This window comes from Somniosus microcephalus, chromosome 29 (genome assembly GCF_052327205.1).
Source record: "Somniosus microcephalus isolate GS21.2 chromosome 29, FLI_Smic_1.0, whole genome shotgun sequence".
In the NCBI taxonomy this organism is placed as follows: domain Eukaryota; kingdom Metazoa; phylum Chordata; class Chondrichthyes; order Squaliformes; family Somniosidae; genus Somniosus; species Somniosus microcephalus.
Window position 1 is genome coordinate 43,993,179 of NC_141015.1, and position 23,084 is coordinate 44,016,262.

General features: G+C 44.3%; 1 protein-coding gene across 5 annotated transcripts in view; it reads right to left on the bottom strand.

Annotated features, from left to right (window-relative positions):
• Positions 1-23,084, bottom strand: part of usp54a (ubiquitin specific peptidase 54a) — a 131,393-nt gene that overhangs the window by 85,706 nt on the left and 22,603 nt on the right. For 4 of the 5 annotated variants that reach the window (XM_085970744.1, XM_085970742.1, XM_085970745.1 and 1 more), the window contains exon 2: positions 28-1,049. In XM_085970744.1, coding sequence (XP_085826870.1) covers positions 28-171 — 144 coding nt within the window. In that variant the 5' untranslated portion in view covers positions 172-1,049. Of the gene's footprint in view, positions 1-27; positions 1,050-1,287; positions 1,646-23,084 lie in introns of those variants that run through there. The other variant, XM_085970743.1, reaches the window with a different exon arrangement.

Sequence of the window (23,084 nt, forward strand, 5' to 3'; positions counted from 1 at the left end):
CATGCATCAACGGGAAGAACTACTCACCTGCAACGCACTGTTGAGAAAGCAGCTGTTCTGCCCAGGCTCATTCATCAGTCCCTTACTTGCCGCAATAGAAGTTGTGCTGCGGGGCATAAACATCCCCTGGAGATTACTGTTCGGTGTGAAGTAACTCTTCTTCCAAGACATCTTGGCTGAAGTCTCTTAGACGCTGATAGTAAGTGTTTTATCGAAGAACTGCCGTCTTCGTTGACATTTAACCCAAAGGGCAAATCATCTCACATCAGATCGCAGAAAACAAACTTAATGGTAATCAGGCTGTCCCACAAGAAGTCATTAAAAATCACAGCAGGGAGCAGACACTGAGCGGTCATTCCTTGAAATTCCATTCCGAGACTGTAGCTCAAAACCGATGTCCAAGCCAATGCTTCCTTTTGTTACAGCACAAGTTTTAAAATAATGTCTCACGTAGCCTCAATCCGTCTGGGAGTAATTTATTACAACTCTGTGCAGCATTGTACGAGCTGTTGCTTGAAGTCTTGAATCCAGCCGCAGTGTTTTAGACTCACAGAACAGGAATCCAGCTCTCACAATACCAGAAGCAGAATTTCTTTGCTCACACCCTTTAAGCAGATATTCCCATCACTTGGCAAGAACTGAAAGCCCAAAGGGAGTCATAATTATAGGGAACTCAAATTTCAGCAGAGAGTTCTTGAAATATTGTACAGCCGTCACCAGCATGAAGATCTTTTAAAAACGCAAACACGTCAGCTTCTGCCAGAGCACTTTGTCAAGTGTTGCGTCATGTATTCCTTATTTGTTCAGTGTTCTGCCAAACATTATGGCTCGCCTTTGATTAAGCTTCCTTGATAAGACGGCTATGAACTCATTGTTTTGAACCTGCAGCCACAAGCTCCAGAGTGTAGCTTAATCCTTTTCTAGATCATTAAATTAATCAAGTATTTGAAGCTTATACGGGCCAAGTCAGCGCACTCTAACCAGATTCTCTCTTACCCAGTGGAGTCTGCTAAATTGTTCAGATCACCTGCTATTCATCTGACAAGAACCTGAAAACAAAGGAAAAAAATTAGATTGTTCCATATTGGACATGTTCCCAGCTCAGTGCTGGAAAAATGTGATTTACTTTAACTTCAGCAGTTTGTACAGAACTGCAGTACCATGTACTAAATATACTTTCACACTGCATACATCCATTAACATTGTGCTGTGCTGTCCATAAAGTATGTCATGCCACAACAAAACACAAAATCCGTTAAAAAACACACAGCCCTTTGAATTACTTACTGGGACAATAGTAATTCATCTATCCAATGAAAAAACGTGTACTGCTCACTTCCTTGAAGCATGTCAGACTCCACTGCAAACAATGAAACCTTTCGATACGCATGACTCAAACACCAGCCGACAGACAGCAAGTCACACCACAATGAGGTCATCAGTCAGAATATTTGACTGCACCAGTTGTACTGTGAATGTGGTCATACGCCTGTGAATGCTTGCCCAAAGCATGGAAGATACTGAGCAACACCGGATGAAACTTGCAGCACAGGAAAGAACACCATTTAAATATCAAGGCAAACAAAAATAATTGCTATTAATTTCAACATTCTGGCAAGCACTGATGACACACGAAATCGATTGCAAGGAGTCAGAACCCGACAGTGCGAGCGCGCTCAACAAGGGTAGTCGTTAATATCCGTATTGCAGCAACTGCGTCACTTGAAACACGTATGTCAGCTCAGCTTCCTTACATTGTTAGCTCAGTAACTTCTCCCAGCCACCTTCCCTGAAGTTTCTGGACTAGCTAAAACTAGATGAAACTAAACAATGTTTTAAAAAGAGACAGGCATGCTAATTCTAAAGCAGTCTGCTCCTGATAAATTCAGTCTTTGCTGTGCTGAAGTTATCTAATAATTTGAATTAAGCAATGTAAATAACATAGCAAAGTGGGAATTTAGTGCTTAAAAACTGACATCGCATAATTTGAATGATGCAACTATGAATTAAGATCAGACTGTACCTTGTGATTTATTTTTCAGAGGTTGGCAATACAAAACCTTTGATTACTGTTGCGAAAATTGTATAAACACGTACAGTATTTTGGTCCCAAAGGCTGGCATTGGCATTGTAACTGAATCCAAGTTAAAAACAATTCTTTTTTTCAGATCATGTACCACAGGATTAGACTCCAGCACATTGCAAAGAACTTTACTCAATTTGCTTCCCATTTTTCACTGACTCAAGCATAATGATGTTAAAATTAATATTTTCAGTATGTATCCATCTTTGTAGCAGTTGTGGAAGAGCGTGGTGTAGTCCTTTCCATTAGCCAGGTCAGGAGCGTGTACTACGTTCTGTTACTGTACACCTAATGGACAATACCACATTCTTTGGTCTCTTAACAGCAATTTCTCACAAATGCCTTGAAAGTAGCTATCGAACTCCCTCTTCCTAAATGGTCACAGTAGCTGAACTTATTCCTCTGAAACCAGGTTTCATAGACTTAAAGCCGGCTCTGTTTTAACTAACTGCTTCTGCACCGACATGAAAGCAACTAGCCGGGAGAGACTGTACTGCATTACCAAACAGGGTGCAATTCCCCCCAGAAAGTTTGGTCAGCAAGAAAGGAGTTTATCTTTACATACAATCATTATAATTGTTTACACATTAGACTTTAAAATTTACCGTATTTCAACTTTACTTCAAAACTAGCACTAATACAATGCTTTCAACCAGATAATTTACTTCAGCAGGAGGAACACAGGAACAGGAGAAGGCCATTCAGCCCCTCGAGCCTGTTCTGCTATTCAATTAGATCATGGCTGATCTGGACCTCGACGCCATTCATCCGCCTTTTCTCCAAATTCCTTGATAACTTAACCTAACAAAAATCTATAATTTCAGTCTAGAAAATTTCAATCAACCCAGCATATACAGCCTTTTTTGAGTTTTCCAAAATGTTACTGTACCTTTATTCCTCATTTTAAAATGTAGAAAAAGCACCTGCAGAAAACTGTCAGCCCAACAAATGGTGCGCAGGCTGAGCCAAGAGCTGGAAAAGTACCAACTTGTGCATGCACATCATCCAACACTCCCGCAGCTCAATTTAAAAATTAATTCTCGGGTCATGGGCATCGCTGGCAAAGCCAGCATTTATCGTCCATCCCTAATTGCCCTCGAGAAGGTGGTGGTGAGTTTTCTTCTTGAACCGCTGCAGTCAGTGTGGTGAAGGTGCTTCACAATACTGTGAAGGCACAATGCTTAGTGCCCTTCCATTCCAGGAAGGTCAAGAGGGAGAGAGAGAACCAGCTGTTCTTGGTTCTCTTTGGCTGAAGTTCAAAAAATTTAGTTCTTTACTTCAAGCATGGCATCACTAACCATTGCTTTCCAATTTATCAAGCCCTCCCTTTTACCCTTCACAATGGATCTTACTATGTCTCACGCATTGGATCTTCACTTCGGTTTCTCTCTACATATTTAAAAAGTGCCTCCACAGTGTAGGCTTAACACGTCCATGCAATGGTGCAGTTTTCCACTCTTGTTAACTCCCCCCTCAATCGTATGGAAAGGTAAAGCAGGAACTCAACCACAAATAGAGCTTAACAAAGAAAGTGAAGGAGAAAAGGCCATTTAACCTATAAAAGCTTATATTTCTAATGCCATAACTTGCCCATCTCCGTATTCAACTGCATTTTAAACAACCTTGATTGTCTCCACACCTATCCAGCAAATTATTCCCAACAGTTAGGATCAGATCAGCCATGATCTTATTAAATGGCGGAGCAGGCTCGAGGGGCCTGGCCTACTCCTGCTCCTATTTCTTATGTTCTTATATTCTTAAAGTAGTGAAAAGTGAGGAGCCATTACAGGAGATCAACTAGTAAAGTACAGGAGACCAACTGGACCAGTATTAAAAATTAATGGGGTTTTTAAAAAAAAAAATCACCAAGTGTCCAAATTCACTGGTTATATGTTTTTTAAAGTAGCAATAGACTTAATTTGTAGTGTTACAAAACTTGACAGAAAATCCCATGAGCAGAACCTTTTTTAATGTAATGATTTGAAGCTCCACCAAAATCCAATATCCTGCACAGCTGCAGTAAAATTACAGAGTCGGCAACCCAAAGCTCTTCGAGACTCCAGCAGCAAATCGCACAAATCATGTAAACTCTACAGAGAGCCACTTTAAATTGTTAATGTTTAATGCAGCATATGGAAGTCAAAGTCTGTACTCTCCAGCTTCCAGTTAACTGCAGGTCGAGTGGTTTGCCAAATTATTCAAGGAGCCGACAGGCAGGACGGGCCAAGTGGCTTCCTTCTGTGCTCCATGATTCTAGGAACTGTAGCAATAAAATGGAGCACTGGAGTCTGAGGTCAGAGAATGGAAAGCTTAAATGCAAATGAATGCTGTGGTTACACTTCGGGTACCAGATGGAGAGTGCAGTTGGTAAGCAGCACCGAGTTACACTGCTCTGCTCTCAATTCAATGCTTAAGCAAAGCGGAGCTCTGCACATCCTCCTCCTCGCTATTGTCTGAAAGCTGGCTGAAGTTTTAATGCTAGTTTTGAGGCAATTCTCCTGTCATAGAAACATAGAAGATAGGAGCAGGAGTAGGCCATTCGGCCTCTTGAGCCTGTTCCGCCATTTAATGAGATCATGGCTGATCATCCAAATTCAGTACCCTGTCCCTGCTTTCTCCCCATACCCCTTGATCCCTTTAGCCTTGAGAAATATATCCAAATCCTTCTTGAATATATTTAATGAATTGGCCTCTACTGCCTTCTGTGGTAGAGAATTCCACAGGTTCACCACTCTCTGGGTGAAGAAATTCCTCCTCATTTCTGTCCTAAATGGCTTACCCCTTATCCTTGGACTGTGACCCCTGGTTCTGGACTCCCCGACCATCGGGAACATCCTTCCTGCATCTAGTCTGTCTAGTCCTGTCAGAATTTTATAATTTTATAAGTTTCAATGAGATCCCCTCTCATTCTTCTAAACTCCAGCGAGTACAAGCCCAATCGACACAATCTCTCCTCATACGTCGTTCCTGCCATCCCAGGTATCAGCCTGGTGAATCTTCACTGCACTCCTTTCATGGCAAGAACATCCTTTCTCAGATAAGGCGACCAAAACTGCACACAATACTCAAGATGTGGTCTCACCAAGGCCTTGTACAACTGCAGCAAGACATCCTTGTTCCTGTACTCAAAGCCTTTCACTACGAAGGCCAACATACCATTTGCCTTCTTAACCGCCTGCTGCACCTGCATGCTTACCTTCAGCGACTGGTGCACAAGGACACCCAGGTCTCGTTGCACTTCCCCTTCGCCCAATCTATTGCCATTCAGATAATAATCTGCCTTCCTGTTTTTGCCACCAAAGTGGATAACCTCACATTTATCCACGTTATATTGCATCTGCCATGCTTCTGCCCAATCACCCAACCTGTCCAAATCATCCTGGAGTTTCTCTGCATCCTCCTCACAGCACACACGCCCACCCAGCTTTGTGTCGTCTGCAAATTTGGAGATATTACATCTAGTTCCCTCGTCTAGATCATTAATATATATTGTGAATAGCTGGGGTCCAAGGACCGATCCCTGTGGTACCCCACTGGTCACTGCCTGCCACTCGGAAAAAGACCAGTTTATTACAACTCTTTGCTTTCTGTCTGCCAACCATTTTCTATCCAAGTCAATACCTTGCCCCCAATCCCATGTGCCTTAACTTTACACGCTAACCTCTTATGCGGGACCTTATCGAAAGCCTTCTGAAAGTCCAAATATACCACATCCACTGGTTCTCCCTTATCTATTTTACCAGTTACATCCTCAAAAAATTCCAGTAGATTAGTCAAGCACGATTTACCTTTTGTAAATCCATGTTGACTTTGTCCGATCCTGTCACTGTTTTCCAAGTGCTCAGCTATTACATCTTTTATAATGGACTCTAGCATTTTTCCCACTACCGATGTCAGGCTTACTGGTCTATAATTCCCCGTTTTCTCCCTACCACCTTTTTTGAATAGTGGGGTAACATTAGCTACCCTCCAATCCATGGGTACTGTTCCAGATTCCATCGAGTGTTGGAAGATGATCAGCAATGCATCTACTATTTCTAGGGCCACTTCCTGAAGTACCCTAGGATGTAGATTATCAGGCCCTGGGGATTTATCGGCCTTCAGTCCCATCAATTTCCTTAACACCATTTCCTTACAAATACTGATTTCTTTCAGTTCCTCCCCTTCATCAGACCCTATGTTCCCCGACATCTCTGGGAGGTTATTTATGTCCTCCTTTGTGAAGACAGAACCAAAATATGTATTTAATTGGCCTGCCATTTCTTTGTTACCCATTATAAATTCCCCTGATTCTGACTGCAAGGGACCTACATTTGACTTCACCAATCTTTTTCTCTTCACATATCTATAAAAGCTTTCACAGTCAGTTTTTATGTTCTCTGCAAGCTTACTCTCATATTTTATTTTCCCCTTCTTAATTAATGTCATCGATTCACCGAGAAACCTAAAGCTAGTACATGCATTCTGAACTTTCTGTAGCAGTCACAGTTGCACTGAACTCTTTGCCAAGATAAAATTACCTTCTCACTTCCAACGAATTCAATTTTCATTCAGACTGGGTGCCTTAAACTGTAGTTCTACTACTAATTTTGTATTGAAGCGCTATCAACCATGAATGTGGATGATCAGCCATGATCTCATTGAATGGCGGAGCAGGCTCGAGGGGCCGAATGGCCTACTCCTGCTCCTATCTTCTATGTTTCTATGCTAAATCAATCACATAATTGACTAGCTCTCAAAATTCGCTCACTCTTAATGAATCTGTTTTGCTGGTTTTCCGACTAGCCACACAGCAGCTAAAGCACATGCATGCTTTAAGATGAGAACACAAAATTGTTTTAAAAAGAGTCAGAGAGAGCAATCCCCAGCCTTGGTTTGGATTCCAACCACATTCCTCCATCACGAACATTATCAGGAACAGGTTGCTCAATTGGCCATCCATCTCACTGATATTTGGGGTATCTTGCTATGTGCAAAATGATTGCCATTTTCTTCTACATAGTAACCGCAATTACCTTTCAAAGTAATCCATTGTATATGATGGCCCAAGGGATATGATAAGGCACTGTATAAATGCAAGTTTTGTTTGTTCTTCCGTGATGCTTCCTGAACCTTTGGTTGAAATACCTGTACTGTTTTGAAGTCACTCCTAGATATCTACAGTTTGAGGTGATAAAATATTATAATTTCAAATATTTTGTATAAAATTGAGCTTGCAAAGTTTACAAAATGTCTTAGCTTGGATACTAATGAGTTAAAAAATTGCCAACCTGTTCCCACTCCCCATACTTAACAGCTTCTTTTCAAACTGTTTGCCTGTTCCGGTCATTCGAGTGTACATTAAAAATCCCACAGCCAACACTATTTCAAGATGAATGGGGAATTGTTCCATTGTCGTGCCCAACATTCCTCCTTCAACCATCAAAACAGATTCACTGGTCATTCACCTCAATGCAGTTATGGGACCTTGCTGTTTGTATAATGGCTACAGTGTTTACCCGTGTAACAGTAACTGCACTTCAAACTAATTCACTGTCTAAAGCTGCCCTTAATTTGACCAGACGTGTAGATGCTGGCATCTGAAAGCGAAACAGGACATTTTATTTTATTTAAAAACTGGCAGGCCAGAAACCTGTTTTTACCGAGGTCTTTCTATAGGTCGAAACATGCTGCGCATTTGCTCATTTTGACATCATGTACATGCATAGTGATTCCTAACTGTGGCACAATGACAGCAATTTCCACTGAAGTTATTGTGTTTCGGAATAGAGCACTGGCGAAATTGTCACAGGCAATCTGCACACGTATGAAATAGCAAAACCCACGGGTGCGGTTTGTTTACAAGATCAGCTAGCTGCACAGTCTACAACTAAATGCACGGGCCCCTACATTTAAGCTGCGCTTTCATGCCCCAGGATTAAATCTAATTGCAGTTTACTAAGAACTTGACATTTAAGACAGGGTGCTACAGAAATGCAAGGTCATTATTTTCTTCCAGTTAAGATCACTGGATACAGATGAGGAGTGGGAACACTGGCTGCGTTCTTCTCTTTAGCCTGAATTTATCAAAGCCAATTCGAGTGCCCCAGCTGAAAACAACTCACCAAAAACCAGACCGGGGGTGTAAGCTTAACCTTTGTGCTATGCACTACAGGAAACTCATTTAAACGGCACCTATCCGGAATTCTCTATTAACCAGCAAAATTCATACCCAAAAACACCTCAATAACCGTAAATGTTGCCGAGTCCGAGTCTCCTGCGGTGGCCGAGTTAGTCAGTGGGGGTAGTTCTCCAAACTGCCACTACTCGGCTTCTTGGCGCTGTCGGAAGTCCGAACACCTCAATAACAGGAGTCGGACTCTCCCGCGCTGTAGGCGAGTACTCAATTGCTGTATACTGCACATTTCTTGATTTTTTTATTTTTGTTTGTTAAAAATAGCCTCAGTAGATAACCCTCTCCGTCATCAGGAATTTTTAATCAACCGGCACCATCCCGGTCCCGTCAGTGCCGGATACCAAAGAGTTTCCTGTACTCAGCATCATTTCAATGTATTTACCAACTGGTGGGCTGGATTTCTCCAGTGCTATACAGTATTACATTCCAAATTGACACACACACAGGATTGTTATTATCTCAGTGGATGCATGTAGTTGACAACAACTTGCATTAAATAGCACCTTCAATGTAAGAAATGTCCCAAAGCACTTCAGAGGCATAATCATTGACTGAAAACTTGCTCAAATACATGGGTTTAAAGGAGGAAAGGGAGAGGCAGAAGTTTACAGAGGAAATTCCAGAAAATGGGGCTGTGGCACCTATTTTTTTATTCCCTCATTAAACACCACGATATTTAAAAAGATGATCTGCTTGTGCGACCTTGCAGTGCGTATATTGGCTGCCGTATCTCCCTCCATTAAACAGAATGAGATAAATACTTGGGCGGGGGAAATTTGCAGGGCTATGGGGAAACAGCAGGGGAGTGGGATTAATTGGATAACTCCAAGAGCCAGCACAGGCTCAGTGGGCCAAATGGCCGCCTCCTGTGCTGTATGATTCTATCATTCTATCATTACAACACTGCGTATGTTGCAGCTGGGTTTTGTTTTCATGAAAGCGGCCACACTTAACACTACCCTAAAATAATGCAACCCATACATCTTTTCTTGCTTTGTATTCTTACCCAATGGCAGACCCATACTGACAGCGAATGGCTCCATGTATGTCAGTTGCCGTCAGGTACCTCATCCAAGTGGCTGTTCTTCATGTGTGAGCCCAGAGAGTGAGTGATGACAGGATATTCGATTGTGGGAAGGGCATCGTGACAGAATCCCAAACTGTCCTTACTTAATGTCCACAAAGCAGACGGTTTCCTTCAGCACGCGCTAAAATGTCCAGGAACCTTGGCCAATTTGCACCTCCCGGGTCCAGGAGGGCCGGGACAATTGTAACAAGCCAAAGTACCAACCAAACTGTACTTGGCAGAAATCAGGAACCAAAACAACCTTATGGCTCAGTCATATGCTGCCTTACCAACAGCCATCAGGAGAACTGTTCTACTTTTCAATATTTCAACAGGGATTTATCTTTTTTCCTCTGGGGGAAACGACTACTATTTAAAGCATTAGCAGGTGCTGCATTAACATTTCTGAGAAGTACAATTTACCATTACACTGATGATTTTAGTCCATCAGCTTAATTTCTGAAGGGTTAAAACAATCAAATAAGCACTCTGGACAAATCCCTGATGAGTAATTATTAGTCACCAGCTCTAGACTTCACCCATCTCATTGGCAGACATACCACCTGATGGAAGGTAAATGTGATTTAATACAATAAGCCATATTTTTAAATGTAATTTAATAGTAAGCCACATTTTTAATTGAAGTATAGTGCAAATTTGGGCAGTGTATATACTATCTAAAATTAAACAGACTTGCAAAGCAAAGCCTGCATTCCCATTCTATTAATGAATCAAGTTCTTCATCTTTTCAGTTTAAACACAAATTTTACTCTAACGCAAACATTAGCCATTTCATTGGATAACACTTCTTCCTTAATCTGGCATTACAGAATAAACTAAAAACTCTACAAGCCACTCTTCTGTAACAGAAGGCACCAGCTTGGAGCACTTTCAGCTCAATGCAACATGGAGAATAAAAGTGAGAAGGTAATATCTGCAAGCTAACTTGAAAACTCTTCCACCAGCAGCTGCTCAACTCTAATGTATTTAAGTTTTTGTGCTACTATAAATATTAAATGGAACATAACAAACAACAAGAGTTTAAATGCATTGCTCCGCATCTCCAGGCTTCCCAATCCAAATTACGATCGGAAATATGTAGCTTCAGTTCAAGCCCTTTCAGACAAATATTTACAATACACGCCCTGGGCACACCAAATTGTATTATTGCACTGGCTGTATGAGCACTATGCCTGAGGGAATAAACTAACAAAGATTTCTACCAAATGACTAACTATGTCACTGCACAACACTCGCAGTTACCATCGAGACACAAAAGGCATCAAGGGGTATGGGGAGAGAGCGGGAATATGGTATTGAGATAGAGGATCAGCTATGATCATATTGAATGGCGGAGCAGGCTCGAAGGGCCTACTCCTGCTCCTATTTTTCTATGTTTCTACCATAGAAACAAACCTGCAAAGCCAAAGCACATGACTACAGAAGGGACTTGTCCCCGACACCCATCATGGAGCACATCTCAAAGAATGATACAGCAGCCATTGAAGGTTATCCAGACAGAACAGCTCAAACAGCAGATATACAGCACAAAGCTCTGGAGGATGTAGGGGTGGGATGAAGAGGTTTATTAGAAAAGAGCATTTTAGTATATTTTAAGAGTTTAAGGCTAATGCAAGACAGAAAGTTAATCACACAACAAAATTTCTGGCACAATCAGTGATCAAAGAAAACAAAATATTAAAATGTGCTCAGTTGATTCATCTTTGAGCAATGACGTGCAATGCTGATTTGAGAAACTTAACCTACCTACAACTACGATCAATTGAGACCTTTAGTGATGCTGGAATGCAATTAGCACAAAATGCGTGGCTCTGTTACTGTTAAATACTTCATGGAGCAGCAGTGGAAACCCCACAAGTTCCCACTCAGTTTGTTATTTTCAGTCAAACATTTGATTACTGCAAAGGTGGTTGTTTATTAGCTAGATACATAGCCCCATTTCTGAAGATTCAGTACCAAGTTTCTTGGAGTAATAAAAACTGCAATGTCCTATACAATGCTACAACTCATTAACCCGTAATATTTAACAAACCCGAGTCATTATCAAGATATGCAAAATAACAACAGAAAATGCTGGAAAAACCCAGCAGGCCAGGCAACATCCGTGGAGAGAGAAATAGAGTCAACGTTTCGGGTCGAAACCCTCCTACAGAACTGAGAGAAAAGGCAGGAAATGAAACAAAAGGCAGTTTGGGGGCTGGGAAATGGGGGAGGGGATGAAAGAAGAGACATTAAGAGATATTCAAGGTGAGACGAGATGGTAATAGGACAGGTAAAGAGACAAACAGTGGCTCGAGATGAAGTGTGAAATGCGCTGGCAGAGTGAGAGACAGCTGCCATGTGGGAGAGAGAAAAGGAAAAGGCACAAACCAAAAGTGTGGATAAAAAATATAAAAATATAATAGAGGCCGAGGTTATGATCTGAAATTGTTGAACTCGATATGGAGTCCGGAAGGCTGTAAAGTGCCTAATCGGAAGATATGGTGCAAGATATGCAACATGGATTGTTGCTGCAGAACAAGTGTAGCACAATTTCTTGGAGCAAATGTACACAAAACATTAAGGAAAACTGGAGTTCAGCAGAAGACGCTTAATGAGCTCCTGATACGAGTCACCCCTCTTTTCAGCCCTGCATATCCTCCATTTCAGCGGTCTAACAAGCCAGGATAATGGCAGTCAGGGAACCCATTTGGAACATTTTGCCTATTATTGTTTCTTTACTGTGGATATTTGCTAAAACGTAATAAATATTCCACAGTTTTTGATTTTTTTGGGAGCATTATTCACTAGATAAAACAGACTAAGCACAATGTAAAGTGAACTCGCTCAGTGTAAATTTCTTGGCTAATGTAACCCTGGCATCTCCACTTTAGCAGCTGAAATGAATGTCTGAATGTCTCAGAGGATGATACAATATTTGGAAAAACAAACTGGTCGAAAAAACACAAAGAGTCTCACAGGGGGTTGAAATAGTGTCGTGGTTATGTCCACAGTATTTTGCTATCGTACTAGTGGTTATGTTACTGGACTAGTATTCCAGAGGCATTGTTCAAATCCCATGACAGTTTTGGGGAATTTGAATTCAGTTGAACACCGATATCAATAAAAGTGACCATGTGCTGCTGATTGCTTGCTGGCTCACATATCTTTAAGGGAAGGAAACCTGCGGTCCTCAGTCTGGCCGATATGTGACTCTAGTCCCCCGCCAACATGAGTGACTACCCACTCAGTTATATCAAATCACGACAATGCAGCAGCCCAGCACTACTGGACAACCAGGGCTGGGCAATAAATGCCAGCGATGCCCACATCCCGAGAATGAAACAAAAATCAGACACAACACTTAACCTCAATTCCCTTTTTAAGCCCATTACTTCAGAACGGCAATTAACCCGTTGTGCAAGAAAGAATTTCTCTCATTTCAACTCGGGTGACGTGGGAGAATGATGACAAACCATTTGAAATAATCCATCTACCCTCATCCTCTGTCCTGTGATGACATCCCAGTGAGGGCGTGTAAATCACCTTAGCTGTAAAAGATCTGCAACTCAGGCAGGGAAGGGGACCCCAGGTGCAGTGCTGGAGGAGCCTCAGCGTTTGTCCTTATCCAACAGGTATGAGGTTCTTGCTGGCTTTGTGGATGAGGGAAAAGCCTGCAGGATGGATCAGCAAGTTAACCATGGCACCATGGTGCAGGAGGCTATTCAAATCGGGGGAGTGAAAGGGAATGTAGTTGTGGTGGGGGACAGTAGTCAGAGGGACAGATACTGCTCTCTGCAGCTACGACCAGGAGTTCCGACGGTTGTGTTGTCTGCTCGGTGCCAGGGCTAAAGATATCTCCTCACGGCTGGGGAAGAACTTGGAGTGGGAAGGGGAGGATCCAGTTGTCGTGGTTCACATAGGAACCAACGACATAGGTAGAACTAGGAAAGTGGTTCTGCGGAGAGAGTTTGAGGAGTTGGGGTCCAAATTAAAACGCAGAACCTCAAAAAGGTAATAATCTCTGGATTGTTACCTGAGCCACGCGCAAATTGGCATATGGATAAGCAGATTAGAAGGGTAAATGCGTGGCTCAAAGAGTGGTGTGGGAGGCAGGGGTTTTGCTTCATGGGGCACTGGCACCAGTACTGGGGAAAGAGGGAGCTGTTCCGTTGGGACGGGTTCCACTTAAAGTGGGTTGGGACCAGTGTCCTGGCAAATCGAATATCTAGGGCAGTAGACAGGGCTTTAAACTAATGAGGGGGTTGGTGGGAGAACTCAGGAAAGAGCAAATTTAAAAGCAGCAAGAGAAATGTCAAGGCTCTCGAGCAGAGCAGAGTTTTGGGTAAAAATAAGCAGAGTGGGTCAGGAAGGGACAGAGAGTAACAAAGGTCATAGGGCATCAGTGACTGAGGTGACATCAGGGAAAATAGAAATAAGTCAAAGCTAAAGGCACTATATCTGAATGCACGAAGCATTCGCAACAAAATAGATGAATTAATAGCACAGATAGAAATGAATAGGTTTGATCTCAGTCATTATGGAGACATGGTTGAAAAGTGACCAAGGTTGGGAACTAGATATTCCAGGATACTTAACTTTTATGAGACAGCCAAAATGGAAAAGGAGGAGGGGTAGCCCTGATAATAAAGGGTGGGATATAGGCAGTAGAGAGAAAGGATCTTCGCTCCGAAAATCAAGAAGTAGAATCAGTTTGGGTGGAGCTAAGAAACAGCAAGGGGCAGAAAACATTGGTGGGAGTTGTTTATAGGCCCCCAAATAGTAGTTGTAATGTAGGGCAGGGTATAAATCAGGAAATTACAGGCACATGTACCAACGTTAATACAGTCATCATGGGGGACTTTAATCTACATATAGACTGGGCAAACCAAATTTGAAGTCATAGTGTGGAGGACGAATTCATGGAATGTATGCAAGATAGTTTTCTAGATCAGTAGGTTGAGGAACCAACTAGGGAACAGGCTATTTTAAATCTAGTACAGGTAGACTACCCTTTATCCGAACACCGAAGGTTTTTTCGTTCAGCGTAAGTCGTGCGCACAACTTACGCTGAACGAAAAAACCTTCGGTTCTTAGAGGGTTCCGGTTTCGGAAGTTCGGATAAAGGGTAAGTCGTGCGCACGAACCCCCCGCCGGCCCCGACCCCCGCCGACTTACGCTGAGCGTCAGCGTAAGTCGTGCGCACGACCCCCCGCGGACCCCCCCCCCCCCCCGCCAGCCCCGACCCCCGCGGACCCCCCCCGCCGACCCCGACCGACTTACGCTGAGCGTCAGCGTAAGTCGTGCGCACGACCCCCCGCCAACCCCCCCGCGGACCCCCGCCAACCCCGACCCCCGCGCCGACCCACCTTCCGAAATCCGAAATTCTCCGAAAACCGAAACACGGCTGGTCCCGAGGTTTTCGGATAAAGGATAGTCTACCTGTATTGTGCAATGAGAAAGAGTTAATTAATAACCTTGTAGTAAAGGGCCCTTTAGGGAAGAGTGACCATAATATAATAGAATTTTATATTGAATTTGTAAGTGATTTAGTTAAATCCAAAACTAGGGTCTTAAATCTAAAACAAAGCAAACTACGTAGGTATGAGGGGCGAGTTGGCTACGGTAGATTGGGAAACTACATTAAAAGGTATGACAGTAGAGAAGCAATGGCTAGCATGTAAAGAATTAATACATAATTTACAACAAATAAACATTCCTTTAAGGCACAAAAGCCCCACAGGAAAGGTGGTCCAACCGTGGCTAACAAGAGAAGTTAAAGATAGTATTAGATCAAAGGAAGAGGTTTATAATGTTGGATTGTCCTATGAGGAGAGATTGAGTAGACTGGGCCTATATTCTCTGGAGGTTAGAAAAATGAGGTGTGATCTCATCTATATATATATATATAATAAATCGGTACTTCTGTCTTTCTGTCTGTCATCGCGTGTGCGTTGCGGGTATGCACTCGAAAGTTACAGGGCGTACCTACGCGCGCGTTACCTCCAAAGAAAGCTTACGCTTCCGAGACGGTTTTAAGCGTATTTACGTTTCGGCCGGGCTAAAATTGCGCCCGCGGTATCCCAAAAACCTTCAACATTCCGCTCATTAGCATCTCATTATCCGCTCATTAGCGACAGAGTGACCTCGAGCTCGACCAATCGTACGCCGGGTTGCTGGCGTGTGCCGCCGGGCCAATCGGTGCACGTGTGGCCGGGCTTTATCGTTCTGAACCGAGGTGAGTCGCCGCCGTCTTGATTCCAAACTTTTCCTTTCTTTTTCCCGCTTTCTGCGTCTTAAAAAAAAAACGTTGCTTTTAAAACACATATTGTTTTTTAAAAAAATGATTTAGAAAGTAATTAACTTATCTAATCTCATTAATTTTCCTACCTTTCCCCGTTTTTCCAGGTAGGCCTAGAAGCCTCGGCGTCTCCTCCCCACCCCCGCCCTTCCCCCCCGCCCTCCCTTCCCCCCCCTCCCTTTCCCCCCCGCCCTCCCTTCCCCTCCCCTGCCCTCCCTCCCTTCCCCCCTCCCTTCCCCGCCCTCCCCCCTCCCCTCCCTCCCTCTCCCCTCCCCGCCCTCCCCGCCCTCCCTTCCCCTCCCAGTCGCTCTCTCTCTTCCCCCCCAGTCGCTCTCTCTCTTCCCCCCAGTCGCTCTCTCTCTTCCCCCCAGTCGCTCTCTCTCTTCCCCCCAGTCGCTCTCTCTCTTCCCCCCCAGTCGCTCTCTCTCTTCCCCCCCAGTCGCTCTCTCTCTTCCCCCCCAGTCGCTCTCTCTCTTCCCCCCGTCGCTCTCTCTCTTCCCCCCCAGTCGCTCTCTCTCTTCCCCCCCAGTCGCTCTCTCTCTTCCCCCCCAGTCGCTCTCTCTCTTCCCCCCCAGTCGCTCTCTCTCTTCCCCCCCAGTCGCTCTCTCTCTTCCCCCCCAGTCGCTCTCTCTCTTCCCCCCCAGTCGCTCTCTCTCTTCCCCCCCAGTCGCTCTCTCTCTTCCCCCCCAGTCGCTCTCTCTCTTCCCCCCCAGTCGCTCTCTCTCTTCCCCCCCAGTCGCTCTCTCTCTTCCCCCCCAGTCGCTCTCTCTCTTCCCCCCCAGTCGCTCTCTCTCTTCCCCCCCAGTCGCTCTCTCTCTTCCCCCCCAGTCGCTCTCTCTCTCTCTTCCAACAACAACATGCCCTCGAAAAAGCCTCGGCACCGCCGGGCACTTCAGCTAGTTGAAACATACAAAAGGACTTGACAGGGTAGATGCAGGGAGGATGTTTCCCCTGGCTGGGGAGTCTCGAACCAGGGGTCACAGTCTTAGAATAAGGGGTCAGCCATTTAGGACTGAGATGAGGAGGAATTTCTTCACACAGGGTGGTGATTCTTTGGAATTCTCTACCCCAGAGGGCTGTGGAGACTCAGTCATTGAGTATAATCAAGACAGAGATCGATAGATTTTTGGATATTAAGGGAATCAAGGGATATGGAAATAGTGCAAGAAAGTGGCATTGAGGTAGATGATCAGCCATGATCTTATTGAATGGCGGAGCAGGCTCGAGGGGCCGAATGGCCGACTCCTGCTCCTATTCCTTATGTTCTTACCTGAAAGCAAATGCCTTTGTTTTTTTAATCTGTTCTCAAAGGTTGAAAATAGCAAAATTAAATACCAAAAAGGTTAGTCCCTCAAATTACATGGAGAATCTTTCCAGCCTATTATTTGCTTAATATTCAAGTAATTTGAAACCATTGCAGACAGCGAGAGATAAAATAGACACAGGCAGCTCAGTAGGGAGTCATTTTGTGTTTGAACAAACATGATGAAAGGTCTCCGTCAGTTAAACATCCTCAGTGAGTTTGGTCAACTTAAACATAATTCTCAGTGGGTATGACTCCACAGCACAACTTGGCAATAATTAACACAGATTTAGCAATCCTGCACAAAAAGATCACAAAGGGAGTGTCTCCAGCAAGAAAAACAAATCGCCCTGGTGTGGTAACATGCACTGTTAGGCTGGCATAGACACTGGTGAGGTAACACAGGAGAAACACATCACTGCATCTGGCCTGTGCCATACGGAGCCCGAGAACTTTAACAGAGCCAGTCACTGGATCCAAAGAGGAAAATAAACCTTTCCTCAGAAGTTATCAACTTACAGCACACAAGCAGGGAAAATACATAACCACTGAACGTGCATTAACAGCTTTTAAGGAGACTTCAAGTTGATCATTTTCAATTACACACGGAACACAGTAATGTGATAACGTGTAGTGCCTACAAACAAAATCATTCATCTCCAGTTATTTTAGTACAATGCTAGAATAGAGGAAAATACTAACTTCCTAAGACAGTCAAAATAATCTTTGCTCTCATCCTCTGTCATGTGATGACATCCCATTGAGGATGCTTAAATCACCAGAGCGGCAAAAGATCTGAAAGCAAACATTTGAAATGGAACATTATATCTAGCTCCGTGGAATACAAGACCTAGATAAACTCGATTCACCTCTATTTAGAAAATAACAAGTACTGCACTTTCAAGTTGTAAAGTCATCCAAATCTTATACTGGATTACACCCCTGAAGTGCACCATTCAAATAAACTACTGCTGTACAAGCGGACAGTACTAGACTGCAGTACAGTGTGTCCATAAACAAATGGGAAAATCCCATTTCAGTTTGCCGATAATGTTAACAGATGGCAGATGGTGGTACTACAGAAAAACTCAGTTCTGCGAGATTTCATAACCATGTTTTGCTATAAACTGTTGCCAAAGTCTATAAACAGACCCAGGCTCCCTTTTTAAATGATCTCCACTTCCCACTCACTTCGAGTTAGCATTACAGACTTGGTAGTGCAGTATTCAGCACAAAAAGGTGCATTCTCAGCACCTGGAATATGATCTAAGCATGCATTAGTCTGATGCAACTTCAAGCACTCCTTCAAATAAATATTTGTTTTCAGTACAGATCTTTTACATCTACAGACAAGTAATGATCTTTTAATTCCAAGTTCTGCTTTGAAAAATTGCACCCTTTTGCTAATTCACACCTGCAGGTTGAAAAGTCTGGTAAAAAGTCAAAATGGGAATTCAAGAAATAATCGCAAACCTTTTTTACACAGCAATCTGTTGTGATCTGAAATGCACTGCCTAAAAGGGTGGTGGAAGCAGATTCAATAGGAACATTCAAAGGGGAATTGGAGAAATACTTGAAAAGGAAACATCTGCAGGGCTATGGGGAAAGAGCAGGGGAGTGGGATTCATTGGATGGCTCTTTCAAAGCTTTCACAGGCACGATGGGCCAAATGGCCTCCTCCTGTGCTGAATGATTTTTATTATTCAGCAACAATGAAGGAACAGGGATATACATCAGTCAGGATGGTGGGCGACTTGGAGGTGATGGTATTATTCCAAGAAATATTTCCAAACTTGGGCCCTACGCTACCAGTGTTCACACCAAGAAAGACCGACACTGTAACATGACTGTTGCTGAGAAGCAACCTCCAAATGACAATCCACAGCTTTCTTGACTCATATTTATTACACACACTTAACATACAAAGTAATCCACTAATAACAACAGAAAATGCTAGAAAAACTCAGCAGGCCAGGCAACATCCGTGGAGAGAAATTAGAGTCAACATTTCGAGTCAAACCCTTTGTCAAGACTGGAAAAGCACAGGAAATGAAATAGGTTAACAGGCCAGGCTGGGGGAGAACAAAAGAAGTGAAGAGACATTAAGAGGTATTCAAGACGAGACGAGATGGTGAGAGGACTAGTGGAGACAAAAGACGGCTCTAGATGAGGTGTGAAATGCGCTGGCAGAATGGGAGACAGCTGCCATGTGGGAGAGAGGAAAAAACCAAAACAAAGGTGTAGATAAACTATAAGTAAAAATGTAATAGGGGCCGAGGTTCTGATCTGAAATTGATGAACTCGATATTGAGTCCGGAAGGCTGTAAAGTGCCTAATCGGAAGATGAGGTGCTGTTCCTCAAGCTTACGCCGAGCTTCCGTGGAACAATGCAAGAGCCCGAGTACAGTGATGTCCGAGTGGGAATGGGGCGGTGAATTAAAATGGCAGGCGACCGGAAGCTCGGGGTCACCCTTACGGACTGAACGGAGGTGTTCCGCAAAGCGGTCACCCAATCTGCGTTTGGTCTCCCCAATGTAGAGGAGACTGCATCGTGAGCAGCGAATACAGTATATTAGATTGCAAGCAGTACAAGTAAATCCATGAACTTGATTTCATCACCTTGGCTCAGTGTTAGCACTCTGGCTCAGTCAAACTCCACTCCAGGATGTGAGCAAGTAATGTAGGCCGACACTTGACTGCAGTACATCGTTACTCACGCCATTGAATGGAATGATTATTTCAGTTCGTGACCCCCCCCCCGCCCCCCCCCCCCAAGCTGCTTTTACAGACCGGCAAATGTGGGCACTTGTTAACAAAACAAAGGGCAGCCAGGAGGAGTAGGTTTTCTTGGTCACCAGTCCCAGCAGATACAAGCCACTTTTAAACTACTTGTCTTTTAAATCAGATTCTGGGAGGCAGCAACCGGGAGATTCCTCCAGCACGGTTTTTGCAGACTGGGTAATCTGGACCCGAAGGTCTGCTGCTAGTGTAAGGAAATTGGATTGAACAGTGGCACCCAGATACGTTTTACGTATCCAACTTAAAGATGAATATAAAAAGGACTGATCATCAGCTGGCTTGTCGCCAGCTACACAAGAACTGCACCTCCAATAACCAGGACCACTAACACACATCTCGCACAACTTAAAACCAGCAACAAGTTTCAGGTCCAAGGGCTGTCGACATGCTTCAGTTGGATAATTCCATAAATACTTCACCAGAACAAATAAAGGTAGGAAAAACTGACATTAACTGGACTGCATTGTAGAAATCACATCTGATACCAACAAGCTGTCCTGTTTTTGGGTTAGCTGGTAAAATTCAATTCTCATTGCCTCCTCCTCTTACCCCATCCGCTGAAGCAAAACATTTTGGAATCAACTTTTAATAAAAGAAACCCAAAATGCATTCTTTACATTCATTTCGTAATTTGTACTATTTTAATTTTGATAAAGTTTTGTTAGATTTCTAAGTTATGTCTAAAGTAACAAACATCAGTGCACAGGATCATTAACTGCCCAATTGAAGGCTGTGTTTCAACTAAACGCAGTTTAGTGAGGTGAGTAAAATTAAAATATTCATTCCTATTTTACATTTTTTTGAAGGAACGCATCAAAAAAGCAATCAGAAATATTTCCAAAGTGCTTACGCTGAAAAAAATCAGCAAAAATATTCTGAAAGCGGAAAGCCTAAGTAGAAACAAACCAGCACCGACAGCAACAGCCGTCGGCACCCAAGCCCTGGGAGCTGCAGCAAAAGGCCAGTTACTAAAATAGAAATGAATCACAGTAGAACAGAAGTGTACAAATAACAGATCCAGATCCAAAAAGCATCTTCCAAGACTTCAACAGCGTCTTATTCCCAGTAATCTTAGATTTAATTTGCACTTTCTGCTAAAAAAAAACTGGTAGCTGGACTGAACTCTGCACAACGTTTAAGAGTTTGTTTGACACCATCGTGCCCTCACTGTAATCGATCAGCTGTGTGGCTCAGATGAGAATACCAAGGTCAAGGAAATAGAAACAAGAAACTGTGAAGGCAGCAAGAAGTAAAATAAAAAGGCTAAACTGATCTTTGGCTGCTAATATGGCTGGCGCCCACAATGTTACACCTTGCTGTTAGAAACAATGTAAGGCAGAGTGCCGAAGTTATACAGACAATAGGCGATCAAAAAACACATTACCGTAATTACAAACGCATTACCATAATGTTTAGGTGATCAGGAACCCATTACCAGGATATTTACTTAACTGTAACCCATTCAGTAAAATGTGACTTCTTTATTTCAAACTGCCAGGCCAGGAAATCAAATTAACTGTATACGTGCACAGCTCGGGATTGGTGCAGACTGTACGATGTGTTAATGTCTTCTCAAATGCAAGTATAATAATGTAACACACTGTAGGACAAACTGCTTGCTCTGTTGGATTCGCAGACTCTTGCAGGAGTCGGTGTCGATATATCAGAGTAAGACTCCGCGGATAATAAATCGTTTGAATTCTCCAGTTGTTCGACTCAGTATTTGCTGAACCAGACTGAGGGTAAAAGAATCCGTTCTATCACAGACACCTCATGTACGACTCAAATTTAATTGGGTGTATCTGTACTAGACATTTTCAGCAGTTTCAAAGTGCTATCTTCAGAAGCATAGCAACATAAATTAATGAAATGCTCTAGAACCAGAACTGATTGCAGCATACTTCTACCCTTTGCAAACAATAAATGGAACAGATAGAAAAAGGGAATTTTGCCATGTTGAAGAACTTCATGAAGCATGCACAAAAAATGCATCGAGTCAATCATTATGAGAACGAGTTTGAGGTTAGATGACCTGCCTTACGGGGTTACATCTATATATATATAAACGGATACTTCTTTCTGTCTGTCTATCTGTCTGTCCTCACGTGTGCGTCTGTCCGGCTATGCGCTCGAAAGTTAGTTATAGAGCGTACCTACGCGTGCGTTACGTCGAAAGAAAGCTTACGGTTCCGAAACGGTCGTAAGCGTATTTACGTTTCGTACGGACGAAAATCGCGCCCGCGGTATCCGAAAAACGTTCAACATTCTGCTCATTAGCATCTCATTATCCACTCATTAGCGACAGAGTGACCTCGAGGTCGACCAATCGTACGCCGGGTTGCTGGCGCGTGCGGCCGGGCCCTCCTGCGGTCGAGTGACGGGACGATTGACCAATCCTACGCTTTGGTGACCTGACGGTCGACCAATCGGTGCGTGTGTGGGCGGGTCTTATCGTTCTGAACCGATGTGAGTAGCCGCCATCTTGCTTCCATTCTTTTTCCTGCTTTCTGCGTCTTTCTTTTCAAATATACATTTCCAGCAAAATAAAATTGCTTTTATTAAGTTGTTTTAAAAAAAACTTCATTCATTTGTAAATATTTTCTCTAACCTGAAGATTCTTTTTTTCTACCTTTCCCCATTTTTGTTAGGCCTCAAAGCCTGGGCCTTTCTTGCCCAGCCAGGCCCGAGCTAAGTAATTGTCCCACGGCTTCTGCTAAGCTCCTCACGCCCCCCCGCGCGCCCCCCCCCCCCGGTGTCACGTTACCCGGGGCAACGGCGTCAGCCACGAGGGTCAGGGTGCGCGCGCAGCAGGAGCAGCTGAGACGCGGCGTCTCTCTCTGTTCCCCGCTCGGCTCGGGCGGGGCTTGGTGAGCAGGAAGGGTTACCCCGGCAACCGGGCCCACCGGCCGTCTCTCACAGCCGCAATCGGCGGCCTTCAAGCCGGCTCGGCCGGGGGGGCAGGGCTCGGAGAGCGGGGGCTCTCGGGAGTGCGGGGCGGGGCGGCCGGGGCTCGGAGAGCGGGGCTCTCGGGAGTGCGGGGCGGGCAGGGCTCGGAGAGCGGGGCTCTCGGGAGTGCGGGGCGGGGCGGCGCGGCTGGGGCTCTCGGGAGTGCGGGGCGGGCGGGGCTCTCGGGAGTGCGGGGCGGGCGGGGCTCGGAGCTCTCGGGAGTGCGGGGCGGCGCGGCCGGTGCTCGGAAGGGGGTAAGGGTTACCCCGGCAACCGGGCGTGGCCGTCTCTCAGCCTCAAGCCGGCTCACGCCTGTTCTCGGGGCTTGGCTCCATTTGCGGCCGCGGGCCACTCGCCCTCTCTCTCTCCTTCCCTCTGTCTCTCTCTCCCTCCACCCCCTTCTCTCCCCCC